General features: G+C 38.7%; 1 protein-coding gene across 4 annotated transcripts in view; it reads left to right on the plus strand.

The window, feature by feature from the left end:
- Positions 1–20,693, plus strand: part of SPIRE1 (spire type actin nucleation factor 1) — a 130,697-nt gene that overhangs the window by 88,025 nt on the left and 21,979 nt on the right. For 2 of the 4 annotated variants that reach the window (XM_063165691.1, XM_063165719.1), the window contains exons 5-9: positions 4,957–5,040; positions 6,517–6,681; positions 13,179–13,265; positions 13,640–13,769; positions 17,343–17,384. In XM_063165691.1, coding sequence (XP_063021761.1) covers positions 4,957–5,040; positions 6,517–6,681; positions 13,179–13,265; positions 13,640–13,769; positions 17,343–17,384 — 508 coding nt within the window. The remainder of the gene's footprint in view (positions 1–4,956; positions 5,041–6,516; positions 6,682–13,178; positions 13,266–13,639; positions 13,770–17,342; positions 17,385–20,693) is intronic. The other 2 variants (XM_063165700.1, XM_063165710.1) reach the window with 1 other exon arrangement.

A 20,693-nucleotide genomic window follows, 5' to 3' on the forward strand; every position in this document is an offset into this window, starting at 1 on the left:
CCTTTCAGAGAACTCTTCCACTCTGAAACACTTTGGGACTCTGTGGGTGGTACCACTAAAGGTGATACTGGCATGTGGGATGTAGACCTGTGGGTGATAAACTCCTCAGCTGGCACAGGTGGTGCTAGAAAACACCATGTGATGCTGGCCAGCATGGGAGATGAGTGTCCAGCAGGCAGATCTGTTGCAGTAGGTTTTACTTATACCTCAAAAAAGTTTTAGAGATTGATGTACACCCTAGAGCATCAAAATTAGTATTCCTTCCAAAACTAATTAAGACTTTGTATATTTTTATAATTGCCTACATCTCTAATTGCAGTGAAAATCCATGCTCATCAAAAACTCATCCATAATTTCATTATCCACAGCATGCCTTGTAATTAGGCTTTTGGTAGAAAATAGAGAAAGCTCCCAATCTGTCATCTTTGTACTGTTCTTTTAACAAATTGCCTTGCATTTCTGTCCTTTCTGATGTAAAAACACAATTCTTTCAGTCTGCCTGGATATATTTCAATCCAATCTGTATGAAATGCAAACCTACAAATTCTAATTAAGGACATGCATGAAATGAAATTGTTCCTTTCTTTTATTCCTAATTTCATGCCAAACGAAGGTTCAGTTGCAAAAGAGCGAATGAAAAAGGTCAAGTGGCTATACTGCTGTATGATTTGTACAAAATATGATAATGGAGGTGGTTAATAGGTACCTAAACAATGTTAATGGCTAACTTATTTTGGAAATAGAGTCATTAGCCAAGTTGTGCTCAAAAGTCTTGTGACTGTATCAAGTTTTCAAATAATCTGCTGCTTGGATTTTCAGAGAGCACAGCTGAAGAAATAAATCAGTTCACAAACTTTTCAGTTCATAACTTCACTTTTGCCTACACTTCCAAGTCTCCAGTGACTCCACTTTTGCACCTGTGTTTTCATCAGGCTTGTGGCTCCATTCTGATCAGTTTGATCCTTCAATTTAGGACCTTTAATAAAGGAAAATACTGCTGGTTTGTCTTGGGCAGGGGAGGGTTTGGCTTTCTTGTGTGATGCAGCCACTATCACAGTGTTACATGCCCTTGGTTTGGGTTTTTTGTGCCTCTCCTTGCACAGTTATGTTGAGCAGCATGGTGATTATTGCCCCCTCCAGAGCTGAGCAAAGTGCATCAGCCCAAATCTCTGTACATGAAGAACTTTGTCTGCTATCAGCTCAAGGTTTGCAGGGACTGATTTAACTGATTCTATTCCCAGTATGAATTAAATGGGGCTTGGGTCTTTTCAAAGACCTAGAGTAATGCTACTGCCTAAGCCCTTGGAATTTAAACCCACATTGAATAGCTGAATGTATATTAAAAAAAGGAGTTTTTCCCATATGTGAATGTTATGTATTTTTAAATTGAACCTAGATGTGCAAGAATGTGTTACTAGTTTCACAGACAGCAGTGTAGAAATCAATTTAATCAGTGAAAAAGTGACTCGTAATTTATAGTATGAACTGGGAACTGCAGTAGACTGTGCTCTGCAATTGGTGAAAGTCAAAGTCCAGGTCTGGATTCCCTAGAATACCACATTCATTAAAGCATCATGTTTTTAGAAAGCATTTTATGGAAGAGAGTCTTTGACACTGTGCTGACAAGAGTCTTACATAAATTCCCATCTGTCACTGAGCACATCTCAAATGTGGGCCACACAGCAGCAGCAAATCAGCTGCCTGCTTTTAATAGTACAGCAAGAGGTTTGAAGACATTTGATATTTTTATTACTGGCTTTTGCCACAAAATACAGTCTTTTGAAAAAATGGTCAAATGCTGTAAAGGTTTTTTAAAAAAGCAAAAGCTCTTGAAGCAGTAATTTCCTACACATCCAACTCTTATTGCCTGAATGAATGCCCAGGCTCTAATAGGTGAATTGAGTCTGAGGTTCTGGGATCATTTAGAAAAACCCTTTTAAGACGTTTCTGCTTTCTGGAATAGAAATCCATTTAGGCCCTGTATTTATTGTACTGTAATAGCTTTTCTTAAGCCATTGTCCCATGGGTAAGTGCAAGTGGCTACAGCAGCAGCAGCTAAGGTTACTTGCAGGCTTTGGAACACAGCTGAATTCTGACAAAGGATCTATTATATTTAAATATGTTGGTTTCTATTATTTATGGTTGAAACAGAGGCAGAAACCCACTGATGCTGGCTGAGGATGCTGGAGGGTAACCCTAATGTTCCATTTAGTCTACAAGTTTAAATATAATCATTTGTCACAGTGAATTTATTCCTCCCCAAGCAGCACCTGACAGGTGTAGAAGAGCTAAAAAAGCCTTCCTAAACACTTCCTGCAAGCATAGAGCACTTGCTGGTTTCTTCCAAAATTTTGCTAGTTCAGTAATGATGGAAATTCCTTTATCTCCTACTCTTCCCTACTGATTGCATGGCGAGCTGCATTTAAGTGCCAGAGCCAGGTGCCAGGGCAGGGAATGAACTCTCCCTACAGAGTGGGTGGCTGTGGTTGCAGGGCTGCAGCCAAGCACTCAGCACAGGGATGGGCAGTGAAAGAAGCCCAGCTTTGGCAGCAGCCTGTGCTTGTAGCAGCTCATTTATGTCATAAAAGTGCTCTTGGAGAGACTTCATCTCTTGGCTGGCAGGTTTTGCTCCTGCAGCTCTCTGGTGCACGGTAGCCAGCATCACTTACACCTGTGCTGTTTTGGGTAGGAGCTGCCCCTCTAGCTATGTTCCAGAGAAACTAATTAGATGGCTGCCTTATTTGGAAGAGCTTTCAGCTGCTCAGTGTGGGTTTTTTCCCCCTTCTTATTTTCTGCTGTTAAAAAAAACAGGTTGTAATCTCTTCCAGCTTCATGAAATATTTATGTCAGCCAAAAGCATCAGCCTTTGGGCATAAACCAGCTCCATAAACTGTATGGTAGGGAACCTGGTTGCTGAGATGGGCGATGGTCACCAGTCTTGTTGAATAGCTGAAGTATAGGTTAAGCAGCTGGATCACATTAATTTTTTAAAAAATTAAAGTTTACCTTGCAGTATGGGAAGGAGGAGCAGATCTGACAGTTGTGAGCCCATTTAATGAAGTTATCTTTTTGGTTACAAAGAGATAAGGGAAAAAGTATCAGCTGTTTTATTTTGCAGTTTACCAGTAGATGTTAACAGTTTGCAAGAAATAAAGTCATTTACAGTTCATTTAACTGCATTTGAAATGATTACTCCAACTGTATGATATAGAAAAGAAGAAATCCTGGATAGCAGAGTACACAAAAGCAAGGCCTTTCCATTACCCATTCTTTCCATGTTTCTGTTTTTCCCTTGGAAAGGGCAATTGCCTGTGTCAGACTGACCACAGTGCCAGGGCCGGCAGAAGTTTCCATAAAGAATTCTTTCCCAGTTGGGTATCCTGTTGTGGTGCTGCAAGTCATGCCAAAATGTTCCCACATTGTCCCATGATGGATCTGCTTTTGTTCGTGTGGGTGATTTATGCTTTTCTGGAGTCTCCTTGTAAATGATGTATTTTATTTTGATAGGGCAATGGTAATATTTCTTCTTTGATACTAAAGCAATTGTGCTACTTACATAAATAAGACAATAAAGAACCCATCTGGTCTCTTTTCAAAACCTCTGTGGTAGCTGACTCACATGTCCTATCTCTGCAGCCAGGTTTGGTGGATGCTTGCACTCTTCAGTGTGCAAGTTAAGCACTCTTCCAGTGCTTCCATTTCTTATACTAAAATGCTGGCAGTTTAGGAACTACCTCCAGGAGAAAAGGAGTTTTTAAGAGTGCATTTATTTTTATTTTTTCTGGAAAGCTCGGAAGCTGAATTGGGACTGATTGTTCAGTTCCATTAAAAGAAGAACATAAGTGTTTAAAGGTGGAAATACTTTTGATAGATACATCTTTCAGATCTCTGACCTGTTGCTTTTGTCTCATAAAAATAAAAAATGTTTTTAGTAGAGGACTTAAGTATCCATTTCAGATATATTAATGAGTACTTAGAAAATTGATCTAATTGAACATTGTTAAATATTTCCTGGAAAATTCTACATAAAAGTGAAGTGCATTACTGAAAAATAGCTTGTACTGCTGATTCCAAAACATTTCAATACAGAAGTAAACAAAAAAAACCAAAAAAAAAAAAAACCTTTGAATAAACAGGTGTTGATGTGTATAAGAAAATTTGTGTAAAGCCACAGCCTTCTGTGTTCAAGCTTTCCTATTCTATGATCTGCTGTAACTTTTAATTGTTTTTCATTTTTTTTCATAGTGTTGGTATGAAAGGGTTTTTTTGCCCCTTTACACTCCATCTTTTCCATATTTGTGTAATCTGATCTTGTTAATAAGTAGCAGTTTTCATCTTTGAAAGATCAGTTTCTCTTCCTCACATGATTTTATTATGGATATTTCAGAATCTATACTCATGTTATACAGACTAATTAATAATTTATATATATATATATATATATATATATATAAATATATATATATTATAATAGTGCGCACAATTCTGGCACTATTCAATGTTTCTCATAGTTTATTTCTCCTTCTACAAAAATGAGCTGCCTTGAATTCAACAAGCATTAATTTTGGTATGAATGGATCCTTATCAAGCTGGTAATATTTTCTGTGTTGTAGCTTAACAGACCTGATAGGTGATTAAGATTTTTTTCTGTGCATATAAAGATTTGGGGATATAAACGTTTTAATGTGTAGTTTTATCTCCAGCATGTTATTATCTGAAGTACTTTCATACTCAGAACTTAACATTTGTTCCCAGCCTTTAAGATGAACTTTCCAAGGGAGAGAAATATATTCAAATAGTGTTCCAAGTTACTTTTACAGTATCGCTATTCAAGTAATAAAACATTCAGCAGAATACCCAAACTACATGATACAAGAGATTAAAAATTAAGCTTCAATTTTACTTGAGAGTTAATGCCACTGTTCATTTATTCACTCATTTCCTTTTCATTGCCAGAACCTGAAGAAGATCCAGGAAATGGACAAAGAGGCAAGTGATGATTCCAGCACAGATCTCGATGAACTGAAAAATGCTGACTGGGTAAGACAACAATGGAATAGTGATTCAGCATCAGTACTGGCAGTTTCTTTTTCTTTATAAAGCTTAACTAAGGCATTATTACCTCTGCCCTCATGAGACCCCACCTGAAAGAGTGTCTGTAGTTCCCAACAGAAGAATCATGTGGACCTGTTGGATTGAGGCCAGGGGACACCAAAAAGATGCTCAGAGGGCTGAAGCACCTCTCTGTGGAAACAGGCTGAGAGAGCTGGGGCTGTTCAGCCCAGAGAAGAGAAGGCTCCAGGAAGACCTCAGAGCAGCCTTCCAGTAAAGGAAGCCTCCAAGGGAGCTGGAGAGGGACTTTTTATAAGGACATTTAGTAACAGGACAAGATGGAATGGCTTTACACTGAAAGAGGTTTAGAGTAGATATTAGGTAAAATTCTTTATAATGGAGGTGGCGAGGCACAGGAACAGTTTCAGCAACCTAGTGAAAGATGCCCCTGCCCAGTGCAGGGGGGCTGGAACTAGATGAGCTTTAAGGTATTTTCTACCCAAACCATTCCATGATACTGTGCTCAAATCAGTCTCTAGGGTTTTTTAAGTATATGTATTAATAGTAACCCACTACAAGTTAGAACTAAATGAAATCCCAGCTTCCCTTTGCAGACAGATGAAACAGTGCAAGTATCCAAGCAATATATTTTTCCTTAAGCTGTTTTAATGGAGAAGCTTTTGCAGTTTTCAGACTGAACATTTAGGCAGGTACCATGCTGACTGCCCTTCAGAGGGGCAGTCAGGCAGTAGACAGAGACACCAGCTGAATTTCTCTAGAGATGAAAGAAAAAGGCAGCAGGGAAACTCTTAAGCAGGAAGTAACTTAATTTATTTTCTAGGTACTGTTCTTGCCAGTTCATAGAGCAAAGTTCTTAAAATATACTATATTTTACTTTCCAGTCTTCAATCCACCACCTGTTCTTTCTTCTCTCCAGCCATTCTGCTTCACAGAAAATGAGAGGGAGGTGTTAGTGTGAGGTACTCTTACAGGCAGAGCAAAATAAGTTGAGTTTTTCTAGTGCAAGATCTTAGGACTTGGGAGTCCATTCCAAAATTTCCATTTAAAGAACAACTTTTGAGGATATTTTACGGAGAGTCCTGGGTAACAAAGTTTCAGATTCAGTCACTGTTTTAATTCACACAGTATTAGCTATAGGTTAAAAAACTTTGATTATGTGTTTGCAGTATACTTGAAATGGGAATTTACATGTAAGGTATGAGAATTCTTTCCATACTTCAGGTGGGACCCAGCAGTCCTGCTGAGTTGCAACAAAGTTTTATTATGTTCGTGAGTGTTAAAAATAAGCTTATATAAAATAAAATGGGATTTGGTTGATGTGTTAAAAATAAAATAGTACAGCTGTAAATATTTGGTGGTGTCCTGGAAGGAAATTTTGTTTTAATGTGAGATGGTATTCAAGGGTAAGGTATGAATTAAAACTTCTGTCTCTTTTGTCTTCAGGCCCGTTTTTGGGTGCAGGTGATGAGAGATTTACGGAATGGGGTTAAACTGAAGAAAGTCCAGGAGCGTCAGTACAACCCACTGCCCATAGAATATCAGCTCACACCCTATGAGATGCTGATGGATGACATCAGATCCAAACGCTACACCTTAAGGAAGGTCATGGTAAGTCAAGAGAGTTACTGGAGTTTTTCAAACCTGAAATGTTATTTTCCTTTTTTTGTCTTCTTTCTGACATTTTTTTTTCTTCTGAGAATCTTGAAATTATTATTTCTTATAGATACTAATGTTCATGGGGTTTATGTGGCATCATAAATTTGTGCAGTGCATTGAGGGAGAGAACATGAAACCAACACATGTAGTGTACTTTGTTTTCCATTTAAAATTCTGAAAGACATATCTGCCTATCATAAGCTTGAACAAATCACTTGTGTTGGGTTTATGACCACTTTAAGAGTCATCTCAGAAGTCCTGTCATGCTTTCCAATGAGAGATTGTTTTAGACTTTTCTTATTAGCAGTACATTTATCTTGAGCTACAACATAATTTTTGGAGTTCCAGAATGTAAAGTGCTGCCATGAATGATACTGTGATGGGAAAGGATAAACCTGCAGTGGTTGAAAACTGCCTGTATCACAGTGTTTGTAAACTTACTTTACTACGATCTGTTACAAATTTTCAAGGAATAGTCTATGTTGAAAAAAAGTTAAATATTCCATTTGTAGAAGTTGAGCTCAGTTATTTTCAGCATATTTTCTTGTTGCTTTCTAATCAAGACTATGCCACAGCAAGCTAGAGAATGTTCATGGGTCTCCTCTCCCTAGATCCTCATAAAAGTGCTTGTAAAATTGACTTGAGGCACTCTTTTTATCAGAATCCATTCACTGGTGTCTCCCTGTTCTTTCTGCCCTTTTGGGTTATATTCTTTTCAATATTAAGATCTTCTTCCTGATCATCTAGCAACTGATCTGAGGAGTGTCTTATCTCTGGTAGGCCATTGTAAATCCCTTTGTCGACGGCGTGTATTTTTGGTCAACATCAATATTTATACCTTACACTAACTTATCTTCACCTGGCATTAGTTACAATGGAAGCATTGTCTTAGAATATTCAGTATTCAGATGTATTTATTTTCCTGACAAATCTTCACACAGTGACAGAGCTGTGGTTCTTGGAATATTCAGTATGCAGATGTATTTCTTTCCTGACAAATCTTCCCACAGTGAGGGAGCTGTGATTCTACACAAAAAAAAATCAGAGGGGAGGGTGGGGGTGAGGGAGACAGATGAGAGAGGCAGAAAGTGTGTAGTATAAATGCTTTTTATGTTTGAGCTGAAAATACTTTCCTAATCGAGATCTGGATTTAGCCTATCTGATTGTATTTATTTTCTGCTGCAGATGTTGCTTAAATGTTAAATCAATAGGGTAAAATGCATACCCAGGTAATGATGTTGTCTGTCTTTCCCCTAACAATTCAGGGAACTGAGCTAAGTGTTCCTACTACCCTCTGCAAAAGAGGACCAGTCCCCTCAGGACCTCAATTTCTGTATGCAATCAGAACAGTAGTTTTGTTTGAATGGGAAGCCCTGGGTCATCTAATTTTGCTTTTGTCAGACCAGCTTTTAATTCAGCTGCTGCTAAGCAAGCTCCTGCCTCTTCAGAAGAGATTTCCTTCATTATGTGGTACATCTTGGGGGCACAGCTGCTGCTCTGCTTATCCAGACTCTGGCTCTGTACAAAATCCCTGGAAGCAGCTATTTTTGGCCTGCTATCTTGTCTTCTAGACAGAGTGTCCAAAGTGAACTCTGGGAATAAATATGATTGCAATCAGCTGCAGGTACAGTACCTGTAGGGCTGTCTGTGATGCAACTGCCAGCTTAGTCTGACAAGTGCTGATGACACTGTGTTAGAAAAATCACTTCTTTCTTACTGGAAACCTTAAACTCAGTAACTTGGATTCTGCTGCAGGGTCTGCTTGAAGATTGTGCAAAGCATGTTCAACAATGAGAGTGCAGCTTGACATGGAACGTGTGGAGCCTGAAGGATTCACACAGAATTACAAGTTTAGTTACATTGCATAGATGCATCTTCTAACTGGCTACCACAGGTTGAAGTTGATTGTATGGATTCCCATCAGCAGAAAGCCTTGTTGTTCTTGAGAAGAGGAGAAAAGTATCCCAAATCTGAATTTTAAGGAAGTCTAGGAAAGATGGATTATGTTTCTTTCTATCATTCAAAATAGTTCAGCAAAATTTGTATTAAAAGTAATTTTGCTTTAAATTTATGGGTGGTAGTTTTAGACTTGGTAGCTTGTGAGGACATGTATCCTACTAATGATACCAAGAAGTTAAGTAAATTTCCAAAGTAATAAGTAATTTCTTTAAATAAATGAAATGCAACATGAAATCTTTACTGTTCTTTTTGTTAATGTGATGCTGTGTTTAAAAGAGTAGCTTGATCTGTCGCCGACTGCTCAGTGTTCTGCATAGAAATTAAGGAAGGAACAGATGTTCCTGTTAGGCCATATTTTAGTGTATCAGACTGTTGTGCTAGCAGACAGCAGTAACTGGAGCTTCCTGTTCTCACCCATTGTTATAGTGCAAATATTCAAAATGTTTTGAAGATGTAAAATGTCAAATTCTGGGCTTTTGGTAAATAACTGCTTTCATTTGTTTCGGTGACGTTGGCATTTCTATTTCAGTACATCTGAAAATAATTTCAGATTTGTCATCTTTCTGTCCTGAGGCAAGTGTCCTCATTGCTGCAATTGTTGTGGGAGCAAGATAGGTTTCAATCTGGAATTTTGTAAACTTTAAGTATCTACCTTAGAGAGATTTAATAGCTTTCCTCACCTATGGAGCACCCACTCCCACAAAAGCTAAAAGCTGTGGTCATTGGTAGAGTCAACACCTGGAAATTAAGAAATGTAAGAATTAAATTACTCTTTTAGGTTTAATTTTTCTTTATTATTTGTATGTGTTGAGTGCAGTTTTTAATTTCAGAGTGCTTCACAATTAGCTCTGCTTTCTGCCTGTCTCCACCTCCCTCCAAGCTATGCAACATTCACTGTATTTCTTGAGCAGTGCTTACTGAACAGTAGCTGATGCCTCTTGTGTTACCTGCTCAATTCGTGCCTGTCCAAATTTATGCCCTATCCAAACTCAGCATTATGCTACATCACAGTTACACTCTTTGTAGGTAAGAGCACTCTTGTCATCATATTCAAGCTCTTCACAAGTACCTGTAATGCAGTGGCCATGTTGCAGAAGGGGAATTTAAACATACAGGTTGAAGCCATTATTATCAAAAATATTCAGTAATTTGAATATCTAACCTGAGAATCCTGTGACATGGGGTGGTGGTTTTTTTTGTTTGGTTGGTTTTTTGTTGTTTGGGGTTTTTTCATTTACTTCTTTGCAGTATATATCATCTTAGAGTACTTAGGTTAATTGCAGTAACAGCTGTGCACAGACAGTATTTTCATAAGCATGAGTTCATACACTTCAAGCAGGACATAGAGAATGTGAGCTTTGCTGTGCACAGGACTTTGACCACTTTATCCAGCTGGACATTTTAGAGTTTGTTGTTCCCATACACACAAGTCTGACTTGGTTGTGGTGAGTTGCTTTCAGCAGGGGAACTGTGCTTTTTGTTTTACACCTTCATCACATGACAAGTGTAGGAGTCATCCTAGGCAGAGCAGGGAGCTTTGCAGTTCCTAGTCATGCTTTAGGGCTATTCAGAGGAGGGACTCTGTGGTTACCCTGTGGTATCAAAAACTTGTTCTGCAATAGATGTGCAGGAACAGCAGTGTGAGTACAGTGCCTCATGATGGGAAATACCAGAGCACTTCATTTTTGGACATTGCTGCTTCAGCTTGCTGTGGGGTGTCAAAATACTGTGTAACAACTGTGTTGACTAAAACACTATAGTGTTTGCATAATGTAAGCTGGTAAATAGAGATCTACTTCAAATAATTTAATTCACCACTGAACTTTATTGTGAGTTGTTCTGGAAATTATGTAGTGTGTCCCCTCTGTTTCAGTGCCCATGCAATTTCCTTTTAAATGAAAATTTCTAGATAGTACAACAATATCAGTTTCCCATTGACTGTTATTTAAAGATAGCACTCTCCTACTTATTGCTGACACCTTTTATAGCTGAACAGATAAATGGTTAAGATAATTGAGTGTCAATGATAGGTAATGTTACCTTTTGTGAAAGTTATCAGCAATGAACTTCTTGCTTGGGATCACCATTTTTAAAGCTTTGAGCTTCAACCAGAGATAACTAAGTATCATTTGCCACTTTTTTAAAATTGCAAATCCATATTTATATATTAAAATGTGATGGTAGCAGGTTGTTGGTAGATTATGACATGCTAATTTTTCTGCGCATTAGCTGCTTAGATCTCTACATTTATGTTTGGTTTTTATAATAATTGCTTAAGCCTTCTTCACACTGTCTGTTTTAATGCATACTGTTGTACAAAAACTGTTTTACACACATGAAGGCTTAGGGTAGTTCTACTTTATTCAAATACTGGTTTGTAGTTGGGGCCAGCCTGTTATGTGGAGAGGAAAAAAAAACAAACAAACTTTTTCCTTGGTGTTTTGGTGGGGTTTTTTCCCCCTGCAGCCTGGGTATCATGGCTGCATCTGTGCAATGTCTTTGATTGAGACTTTAATCAAGAGCCATGAATTTTAATTAAGTAAAAGTAAAGGATGCATTTGAAGTTGCTCACTACAGAGAGAGTTAGTTTGAGTAAATAAATCTAGTCTGCACAGAGAGGATAAAAGTTTCCCTGCAGTATCTTTCATGTCAGTATCTTGTTTGGGTGCCAAGTATGAAAAGGTGGATTCTGCCACTGATGCTCCTGCTCTTGGCTTCTTGGCTGCAAAGCATCCACTTGCTTGGCCACCAGCTCCCCATGTGTCCTGTGGAAAATCACTTAAGCAAATCCTACATTTCTCTTTTTCCAATCGGATGGTAATACTGATACTAATTATACCCTGGTGGCATTAAGTCAAGGCCTAGAGTGCCCTGAGGTGAAAGGCTCAGAGCCATGTATTATTTATTGACTATTGTCACACAGAGGGTTGTTCCCCAAGGCTCCAGCAGAGATTATCAGTTTACAAAACGGCTGTTCTGATGGTAATAATTCTCAACTTCAGCCATCAACTTTGACATCTGATGAACAGTAGCTCAGGGAAGAGACACTTCTCATTTCATTAACCATCTTCCAGGACATGCTGGCCTCAAAAAACTGCTCAGTCTTTGAACAGAAGAAATCAATCATATCCCTTAAAATAGTATTCTCCTCATCAGGAAATGTCAAATCATGCTTTAGTATAAACCTTTTCCATTTTAATTTTTCTGCACTATTTTTAAGAAGATGATGCATGTTGCAGAGTTTAGCAGCTTGGAATTCTTTGCCAAGCAACATGAAATTCACTCTAAGGAAACTGAGGAGGGTGGAACAAATAGAGTTTGGAGCGTGTCTGGGGTAGGATATCTCCAGATAGAGTCCTCAGGAAAGCAATTAAATGTTCCCCAGGAGGGATTCTGCATCTGATTTCTTAGAGGACAAGGGATGAATCTTCTCAAGGAGGCTGTCACTCAGCCTCAGCCTGGACACAGGGCATGCCTGAGGTGAACAGAGCTTGTGTGGAAGCTGCATGGCATTGGTGAAGTTCAATTAGGGATCATATTCAGGTGACCTTATGGGCATTTAAACCCCTTTTTGTGATAGCAGCAATCCTTCTGGTTAGCAGAAGGGCATGTTATTTGCCAAAACCAGACATGTGTCTTTACATAGGTTTTCTGGCTACAGTGTTTGGATGAATACAGTCCCACAAAAAACAAAAAGAGGCAACTGACCCTTAAAAAAGAAAAAAGAAGTCTGAAATATGGAATACTGGGTCTAAGCAATACAGTGTCATTGAAATTTGTGTCAAATTGGAGGGCAGGACTGATGGCTAGCTACTGTGCAGTAAGAGGAGGTAGCAGAAGGATATATATGACATAGGATGATCTCTTGTCCCTGACAGCGTGCTTGGGCACTGTGCTCTGTGACAACTGAACCTGACAGGTGGGATTTCTTTAAGCATACACTAATTCCCAGTTTACAATTTATACATTCTTCATATGATATAAAAGCTTCCATTGCCTTCTTTAAATCCTGTACTTATAGTCAATTGATGACTCTTCCCTGTGATGTCTTGTATATGGTCTTACATCTAAATGTCTAGGTGTCTCTGGAGAAAACAAAACAAAAAAGCAAGCAACCCTCACCCAGCCCCTCTGCTGCAGAAATATGTGATTTACAGTGAGGAAACCTACTTCTCCCATAGACACAATTGCAGCCTTGATGTTTGATTTCATTACTTCAAAATCCTCAATATTGCTGCTTAAAGCTGCTGCAGTTGGAATTATTTTGCAGCCATCAGCAAAACTGAAAAGCTGCTAAGTACCTTTTTTTCTGCTTGCCTGTGCTCTGCATGTGAATTGTTGCTCCACTCAGGACTGGTGGGGTTTTATGTCTGGTGCAGGTGTCAGAACACTGCAGCTCTGTCAGGGTTGTTGTGAGTTTCCAGTTGATCTCATCTGCATGAATATAAATGTGAAACACAGCAATATATATTTCACTTTCTCCTTTCCAGGTCAACGGTGACATCCCACCTCGATTAAAAAAGAGTGCCCACGAAATAATCCTGGATTTCATCCGATCGCGACCTCCACTAAATCCTGTACGTAATCCAGTGGCCTTCATTCCATACAAAACAGTGGCTTTTCAAAGCATGTTTGGTTCCAGCAAACACCTAAACATCATATTTTCTGCCAGGGCTTTCAAAAATATTGTCTTTTGTACATAGAACAGGATCCCTTAAAAGAACAATGTGTAGTATGTTGCACATCCCAATTAACAGCTGTTATTGCCAGCAGCCCTTTATCCCTAGGGAACCACAATGCATAAAACCCTCTTTCAATTTATGCTGAGGTTTGAAATTGAGTATATGTAAAATCATATCACAGCATTCCACATTTTTTTTCCAAAAAAGTGTGAAATCTACTTTCAAGGATGCACTTTTTAACGTCAATATGGTTATCTCTGTATCCCAAGGCCTCAGCAAGGAAACTGAAACCAACCCCGCCGCGGCCCCGCAGCCTCCACGAGAGGATCCTGGAGGAGATCAAGGCAGAGAGGAAGTTACGTCCAGTCTCCCCTGACGAGATAAGGCGGAGCAGGCTGGGTAAGCACATGGCCAGTTTTTACCTGCAGCATCCACAGAAAACTTCCCACGCAGGAAGCAGCAATTTTAGCCACATCTGTGCAGATGTCACCAAAGATAAATTACTCTTTCAGAAAAAGAAATAGCCTACAGGCTTTTCTAGGGGTGTGCAATCTTTGTGCTTAGTTATATTTTAAAATATGAAACTGAATGGTTTACCTTAATTCCATTCAAGTTTTTAGTGTATTAGATGAATGGAATGGTATTGTATTGCTTGTTGCACGTGACAGTTTGTGTTAGATTTGCTGAGAATGGAGCAGGTATTGCTTGTCTCTAGTGCAGTATACCCTGACTATCTGCAAGTATTCTTTACATGTTGATTTTTAATTAATTTATTCTCTTTGTTTCCTGTTGTTAGCATCATCAACTTGTTTATTTTAATTTAAAATTGGCTTTGATTTTGTTTACTGAATCTGTTGCATTTATTTTGTATCTAAATCTTTGCTTCCTTTTCCAAGTTATGGAAAACATGTTTGTAGGTCTTTTCATGGGAAAATAATTCAGACTTGCCCTGCAAAGCATTTCATTCCTGCAGTGTATTTTCAGCAAACCACTATGAAATGATGCAAATACTGTGTGATGCAGCAGTCACCCGTTTGCATTATTAGTTCAGTGGTTCTGATGGCAAAAGCATGACAAATACAGGCTTACACAGTGACTTAGATTGCTTTAGGTGTACTGCATTTATCTGTATCAGAAAAATTGAAGTAGCTAAATTTTTAAAGAGCAAATGTAGAATCTTAGGGCTGACAACTGTCAAAAATCCACGCACGTACCCTCTGTCACTGCTTTTTGAAAGATATTTGTTCTTGCCACATGTGCCCAAAGGCACTGGTCCAGATTCAAGTGGATTGTGACAACCCGTTGTTTCTGGAGAAAACCAATTCCATCAGTCTTGCTTTGTTGCATTGTTTTTGAAGTGCTTGATGGAGTTTGGAGAATGCTTGCCTGTGTTTGTAAAAGAACAATGCTTCAAATATTGGGTTTTTGGGCCTTCCAGTTTTTGGTTTGGATTCAGTTTATGTTTGCTGTATCAATTAACATTTCTCACAGGCCTAGACTTTTTTTTCCAAATGTAGGAAGCTTGTAGGAATGTGGAATGATTCCTTACTTTTCTTTCAGACATTCAGTTTCAGTGTTTTATATGTTGTGCATATAAAACTGGGAACTACCGTGTTGTCTCAGGGGCAGAAAATATGATCTAATAAATCTTTACTATTTCTAACTGATATAAATGGCATCAAACCCTGTTAGCAAACAGTTTCTAAAACTGATGTTTAATTTTGAACTACTACTGCTTAGGACTTCTGGACTGATTTCAAGGCATTACCTCCAATGAAGGATACCTGTCTTCCATTTATTCTTCCCTTTTTGTTAGAGCATTAAATGTTTGTGTTTTGGAACTGGGGTAATTCCTGTCAAGTCCAGTGAATTGACTGGATTAAATGCCACATTAATGGAAGGTAAAAGTAGATGCATGCAAGTTTTTTGTCCAAGTATATATTAGTTGCTAGCATGAAGAACTAAAAAGACCAAAGACCTTAAGATAATTTTCCTTATGTTGACATATGAGGTTTCATTCTTTCTCATAAGTGGAATGATTGTTACACCTTAAGTTCCTTTTAAAAAGGAATGTGCTTATGCAGTTTGGGAACAGAGTAACATTAGTGGCATTCAGTATGGCACAAATAGATCTGCCATACAGTTTAAATGACCACTGGATGTAATTTAGTGTAACAACATGTAAGGTAATGAGGTTTAAGGATTATAAATCTAAGTAGAAACACCATGTGGGACACTTGCACCATCTGGACAGAAATATTTGTTGCTATCAAAAAGGAGGAAAAAAATAGCACATTACAGTGATGTATTCAGGAGCATAAGGTGTGTTTCACATGTCCCAGACATGTTTCACATGTCCCAAACTCCTTTTTGCTCAGTTTATACAGTCAAAAGCCCAACTGCACTTGGCTGTTGGGGTGAGTGGGGGCTGTACTCTTGCAGTTGCTCATGTCTGATAAGGCTGTACCTATGGCATGTGTTCCCCAGCAGCCACAGGCTCTGTCCCTCTCTCTGCACCACACATGGTACAGGGAAGATCTTCTCTACCCTGGCCAGTCTCAGTCTAAACCTGCTTTGGAAATGGGCTTGAACTGTGCTCACAAAGGGAGAGGTTTGAGTACAGGAGTTGGAGTGAGCTTTCAAATGACCCCATAAAATCATCATTGTAAGCCATGGAGACAAGCACAGCCTTGAGGTACATGTGCTTTTAATTAAAACCATGGGTTTGTGACTCAGGCAAGTGGAGCTAATGGAGCTTGCAGAAAACTTTGTTTCATGTGCAGGTTTTATCAATGTCTCAGCATCAGGTGATAAACACCTGCTTTAAGTATGTGCCTTTATGCTAAGTATGGACAGAAATTTTGGTACTGTTACTGTAGCTATTACCTATGCATAATTTCTAGTTAATGAATACAGAAAAAAACTCCTTGACTCCCAAATTTAGCTCTGAGTCAGCCACCTACTGCATGCAGCACTTTAAATTATTCTCATGAGCAAAACTTGTCCCAGTACAACCTTTTTATAAACATCTTTTAGGGCAATGGTGGTATGTGTGTCTGACAGGCCCTTTCTACCAGCTTGCAGATTGATCACCTGTCAAGTAAAACACATAAGCTGATTTCAATTTTGATGCATTTTTGCACATTCTTGTCATTGGGCTTGGCCTACTTATCTGGATTAGTGCACTGAAATTTTGTTTTCAGTTGAAGAATATTTTGAGGGTCTGCCCCCTGAATACAGTGTTTAATTGGAAATATGGATAGGTCTTTCCAGAAATGAAGAACATCTGACCACTTTCTTATCTGACAATAAAATCATTAGAGGCTCAGGAAGAAGAGAATAATATTATGGATGCATTTTAAAGGCTAAGTGCACCTAAGGTTTTTAAAAAGAATGGGAATCAGTACAAATCAGATTTTGTTTGGCCTTTTTTCCATCCTCTTCAAGGAGGATTGCTCTACTGCGCAAGTTTAGCTTGGGTGTCTCTCCTTATTAGTTTAATTGTAATCATTGGAGATTATGCTTAAAAAAATTAGAAATATCTTTATTTCAGGTCACTGAAACTTGTGCGAAATGTGGTTTTGTGCTTTCAATTTTTTTTCCAGCTCTTTCTCTCCTCTCTCTCTCTCTCTTTCCCTTTTTCCTGTTGCTCTTTCGTGGTGATTTTATTTTAGAGTATTAGATTTTTTAGATATTTGTCTCTTGTTTTGATATTTGATTTATTGAATTCCAAAAATCTTAATTTACTAGTAATGTAATTGCTCTGTTTGCAAGTCCCGTTTATGCTACTGTAGTTTTCAGATTTTGAGCATTACTACAGTGAAGCAGTTGTATGTCTGACACATTTTGGATTTAAACAAGAGAGTCCAAAATGTCTCAAGTGGAGTTAATATTTTGTTTTTGTTATCCTTCTGCTTTTCTAAGAGCTGAATCATTTTCTTTTTTTTGTTGTGTTTGTTTCTTTTTTTACAGCAATACGGCCACTTAGCATGTCTTACAGTTTTGACTTGTCAGGTAAAATGTGCTGCACCACCTGATGTGGTTGTTGTGCTTATTGTGAAATTTGTTCCATCTGTTTGTTGAATTCCCATCTAAGAAAGAAACTTGAAGGGATTCTTCCAAGATACGGTCAGTGAAAATAAAAAAAATAGATAAATTAGTTATTAATACTTACATTTCCCTTGCCATAAAAGGATGCCTAGGAACAGGAAACATCTGCATTTCACCTGAAATACAGAGTGTATTCACCAGAATGCTGCAATTCTGCTTAAATTAATAAAGAAAATAAGGTTATTTTGAGAGCTATTCCAGACTCTTAAAATGATTGCAGAGTTCAGCATTGCCTTCAAGTCTGATTTATTTATTGATAAATCTGACTTCTGCATCTTTGCACTCACTTTTTGACTAGACCATCTTTTGCAGTACTTCATTTCTCACCAGGATCCTAAAACTAGCTTTGAACTCATCTACCTTTCTAGATTAAATGAAATATACCTATGTATATTGATCTAGAAAGAAACTGTCTGTTCTACAGTGTCTGTATGGCAAAAGCTTTCTGAGGTATGAAATCAAAGACATTCACCAACAAAAAAAGCTAAACCTTCCTTCTTTACTTGTTAGAACAAATAGGTTTGCTGGTAATAGCTGGTACAGAGGATCCAAAAGGTGACCCTTCATCAACTATCTAATATAAATTTTCAGGTTTCCTCTGGTGAGCCATTAGTTAGGACATGCAGCAGCTGTATGAACCTGCTGCCCTTTGGATACTGCAATGTCAGATAGCCTAGTAGCCAGAAAATAATTCATTCCTTCCTCATTATACACTAACATTTCCACGATGATCAGGCCCAAAATTTCCATCATTGACATTGGAAATATTCACCATCAGCCTCAAAGGTTTGTTGGCAGAGGAGATAGCTAGCTCTTATCTAATTTCTCCTAGGTGACTCTCAAAAAAGTCTCCAAATAAATCCATGTACCACCTCCCCTCCTTCCTCTGAGTTACAGATAGAAACATCCCATCTAGGACTTCAGCACAGTTCACATCCTCAATTTTTCATGCATCCTTTAGTCTCATCTGGTTATTTTCCACATCTGACTGAAATGCTGGCATATTGTGAACCAGAAAGACCACATAGAAGTTCTACCTAAAACATACAGCATTTATCTAATATGGGAACACAGTTCACAAGTGACATATCTGTGAACATGGCTCCCTGTTCTGACTGAGCCAGGGAAACAGCTTGCCACTGTTGAGAGGGGAGGAGGGACTCTCACTGCTCCCTTCCTCCCCAGGCTCCCCTCTAAGCATGTGATTCTCCCCCTTCTCTGTGTCAGTCCTGCTCATTTATTCACAAGAGGATTGTGTTAAACTCCTGTAACCCAGGAACAAATACTTCAAATATTTTTTACCAGGTTGTTCTTCTGCTCTTTTAGTGATTGCAACCTGCCTACTATCTGATCAGATGATCAGAGAGCTGGCTGAGGAGGGCAGCTGATGAGCAGGGGTGGAAGGGAGGAAGGAACAGGCTCTGCTGTCAGAGGTGGTGACAAGCTGTTAATGCAGCTCGAGCCTTTTTGTGAAACCTTACACTCGTGGTGTGTGGTGCAGCTACTACAGCTGTCTGCTGGGATTCACATTACATATGTACATGGCATCATATTTTACTCCCCTGAAAGCTGCAGGGCCCCCAGGGCCTCAGATAGAAGCATAAACAGGCAAACTTATGTTTTCAAAAAGTATTGCTACTTTCAGATGTGCCAAAAGTTCTAGTTTTAAGAATATAAAACTGAATATGCCAGTGACCAGCTAAAGGGAAATGTTCAGATCTGTCCTTCTGTGTGTGTCTGTCTGCTTCTTCTTTTGCCTTTCATTTCTAAGAATTCTGAGACATCCTCATTTGTTTAAATCTAAACAATGTTTTGTAATCCATTGATTCATAACCATAATATTTTTCTTTTGAAGAAGTAACTTTAAAAATCTGTACTGTACTTGGATTTGCTGGTTTTGACTGACCACTGAAGAACTCTTCCTGCTTTCTTTATCCATCTCCCAAACGTGATTGGTTTTGGTTTTGCAAGTCATGTGGTTCTCAGCAAGTAGCATCATATGGCGTGACTGAGTGATCTGATAAAGTGTCCTTAGAAGTAAATTCAGGATGATTAAAACATTCCAGTTAGGTAGATGTGAGACACCAGATGAGCAGTAAAGTGAATTAGATGGGTTGGGATATTGATAGTAAGCAGATAAGCAGTAATTTTGGATGCTGTTGCTTCGTGTGCTTTTACTTTTTTCATTCTTTCAGAGGCAGAGAGGCTGTACTGTGCTTCCATCACTGCTTGCACACACTTGCTTTTTCACTGCTCTCATTGCACTCTGCTTGATGGAATTGCTGTCACAAAAACCCCACAAACCAGCTGAAAAAGAGAAGTGTTTCCTGCTAAGTGCTAAAGGACGGGTGCAGGTTTCTATTATTCATGCTGCCTGCGATGGGGAGGATGCAGAATCCTGAGAAGACTTTTGCTGGCACCAAGCCAGTGTAGGTGGTGTGTCACAGTGCCCAGCTCCACACATCTGCCTGCTGTTCTCCTGAAGAGGAGAGGAGGGGCTCCTGGGCTCTCCTTTTACACTGCTTTTTCCTTCTGGTAGAATAGAAGGAACAAGTGGTAGCCACCTGTAGTGAGTTACCTGAGAGGTACTCAGATAACAACTGGGGACCAGGGCACTCATTACCACTTGCTTTAATAGAAAAATAGCTGAAAAGCAGCTTCATTTCAGTGCAGTGCTGAATGCAGCTCAAAAGATCAGTCATTGCCACTCTTAAGACTCCAGTTCTTACCTCAAAGCTGTGTGCATTGCTGCTTTGAAGTTGTTATTTCAGAAACAATTTGTACATTTTGGGGGAAGGAGGGAACTGGGAAATGTGCTGGGAGAGAGAAGGAAACAAGCATTTAACACCAAATTTCATGGGGATTATTACTTTTAGATTATGTCTGTCTCAGACCAGTGGGAGGCACCAGGTCTTTGTAAACTCTTTAGTTTACATAGCACAGTGATACATGGGATGCAAACACAGCAAAAGATTGATTTATTCGTTCTCAGGTTTGAATTTAACATCTGAAGTTCAGTGAAATGAGCGCATCTCTGTTACTTTTACTTATTATGTAATATGTCCCACCATATTATTGACATAATAGCCAGCAAAAAGCAAACATATAATAATTCGGCAAATCTATTTTAGCCTTCTTTTAAACTCAGTGTAAAAAATTATAATCCAAAGGAGTACATTTCCTGTATAAAGGAAAATTTAGGTTTCTGTCATC

Source organism: Melospiza melodia, chromosome 1 (genome assembly GCF_035770615.1).
Source record: "Melospiza melodia melodia isolate bMelMel2 chromosome 1, bMelMel2.pri, whole genome shotgun sequence".
NCBI classification, from domain to species: domain Eukaryota; kingdom Metazoa; phylum Chordata; class Aves; order Passeriformes; family Passerellidae; genus Melospiza; species Melospiza melodia.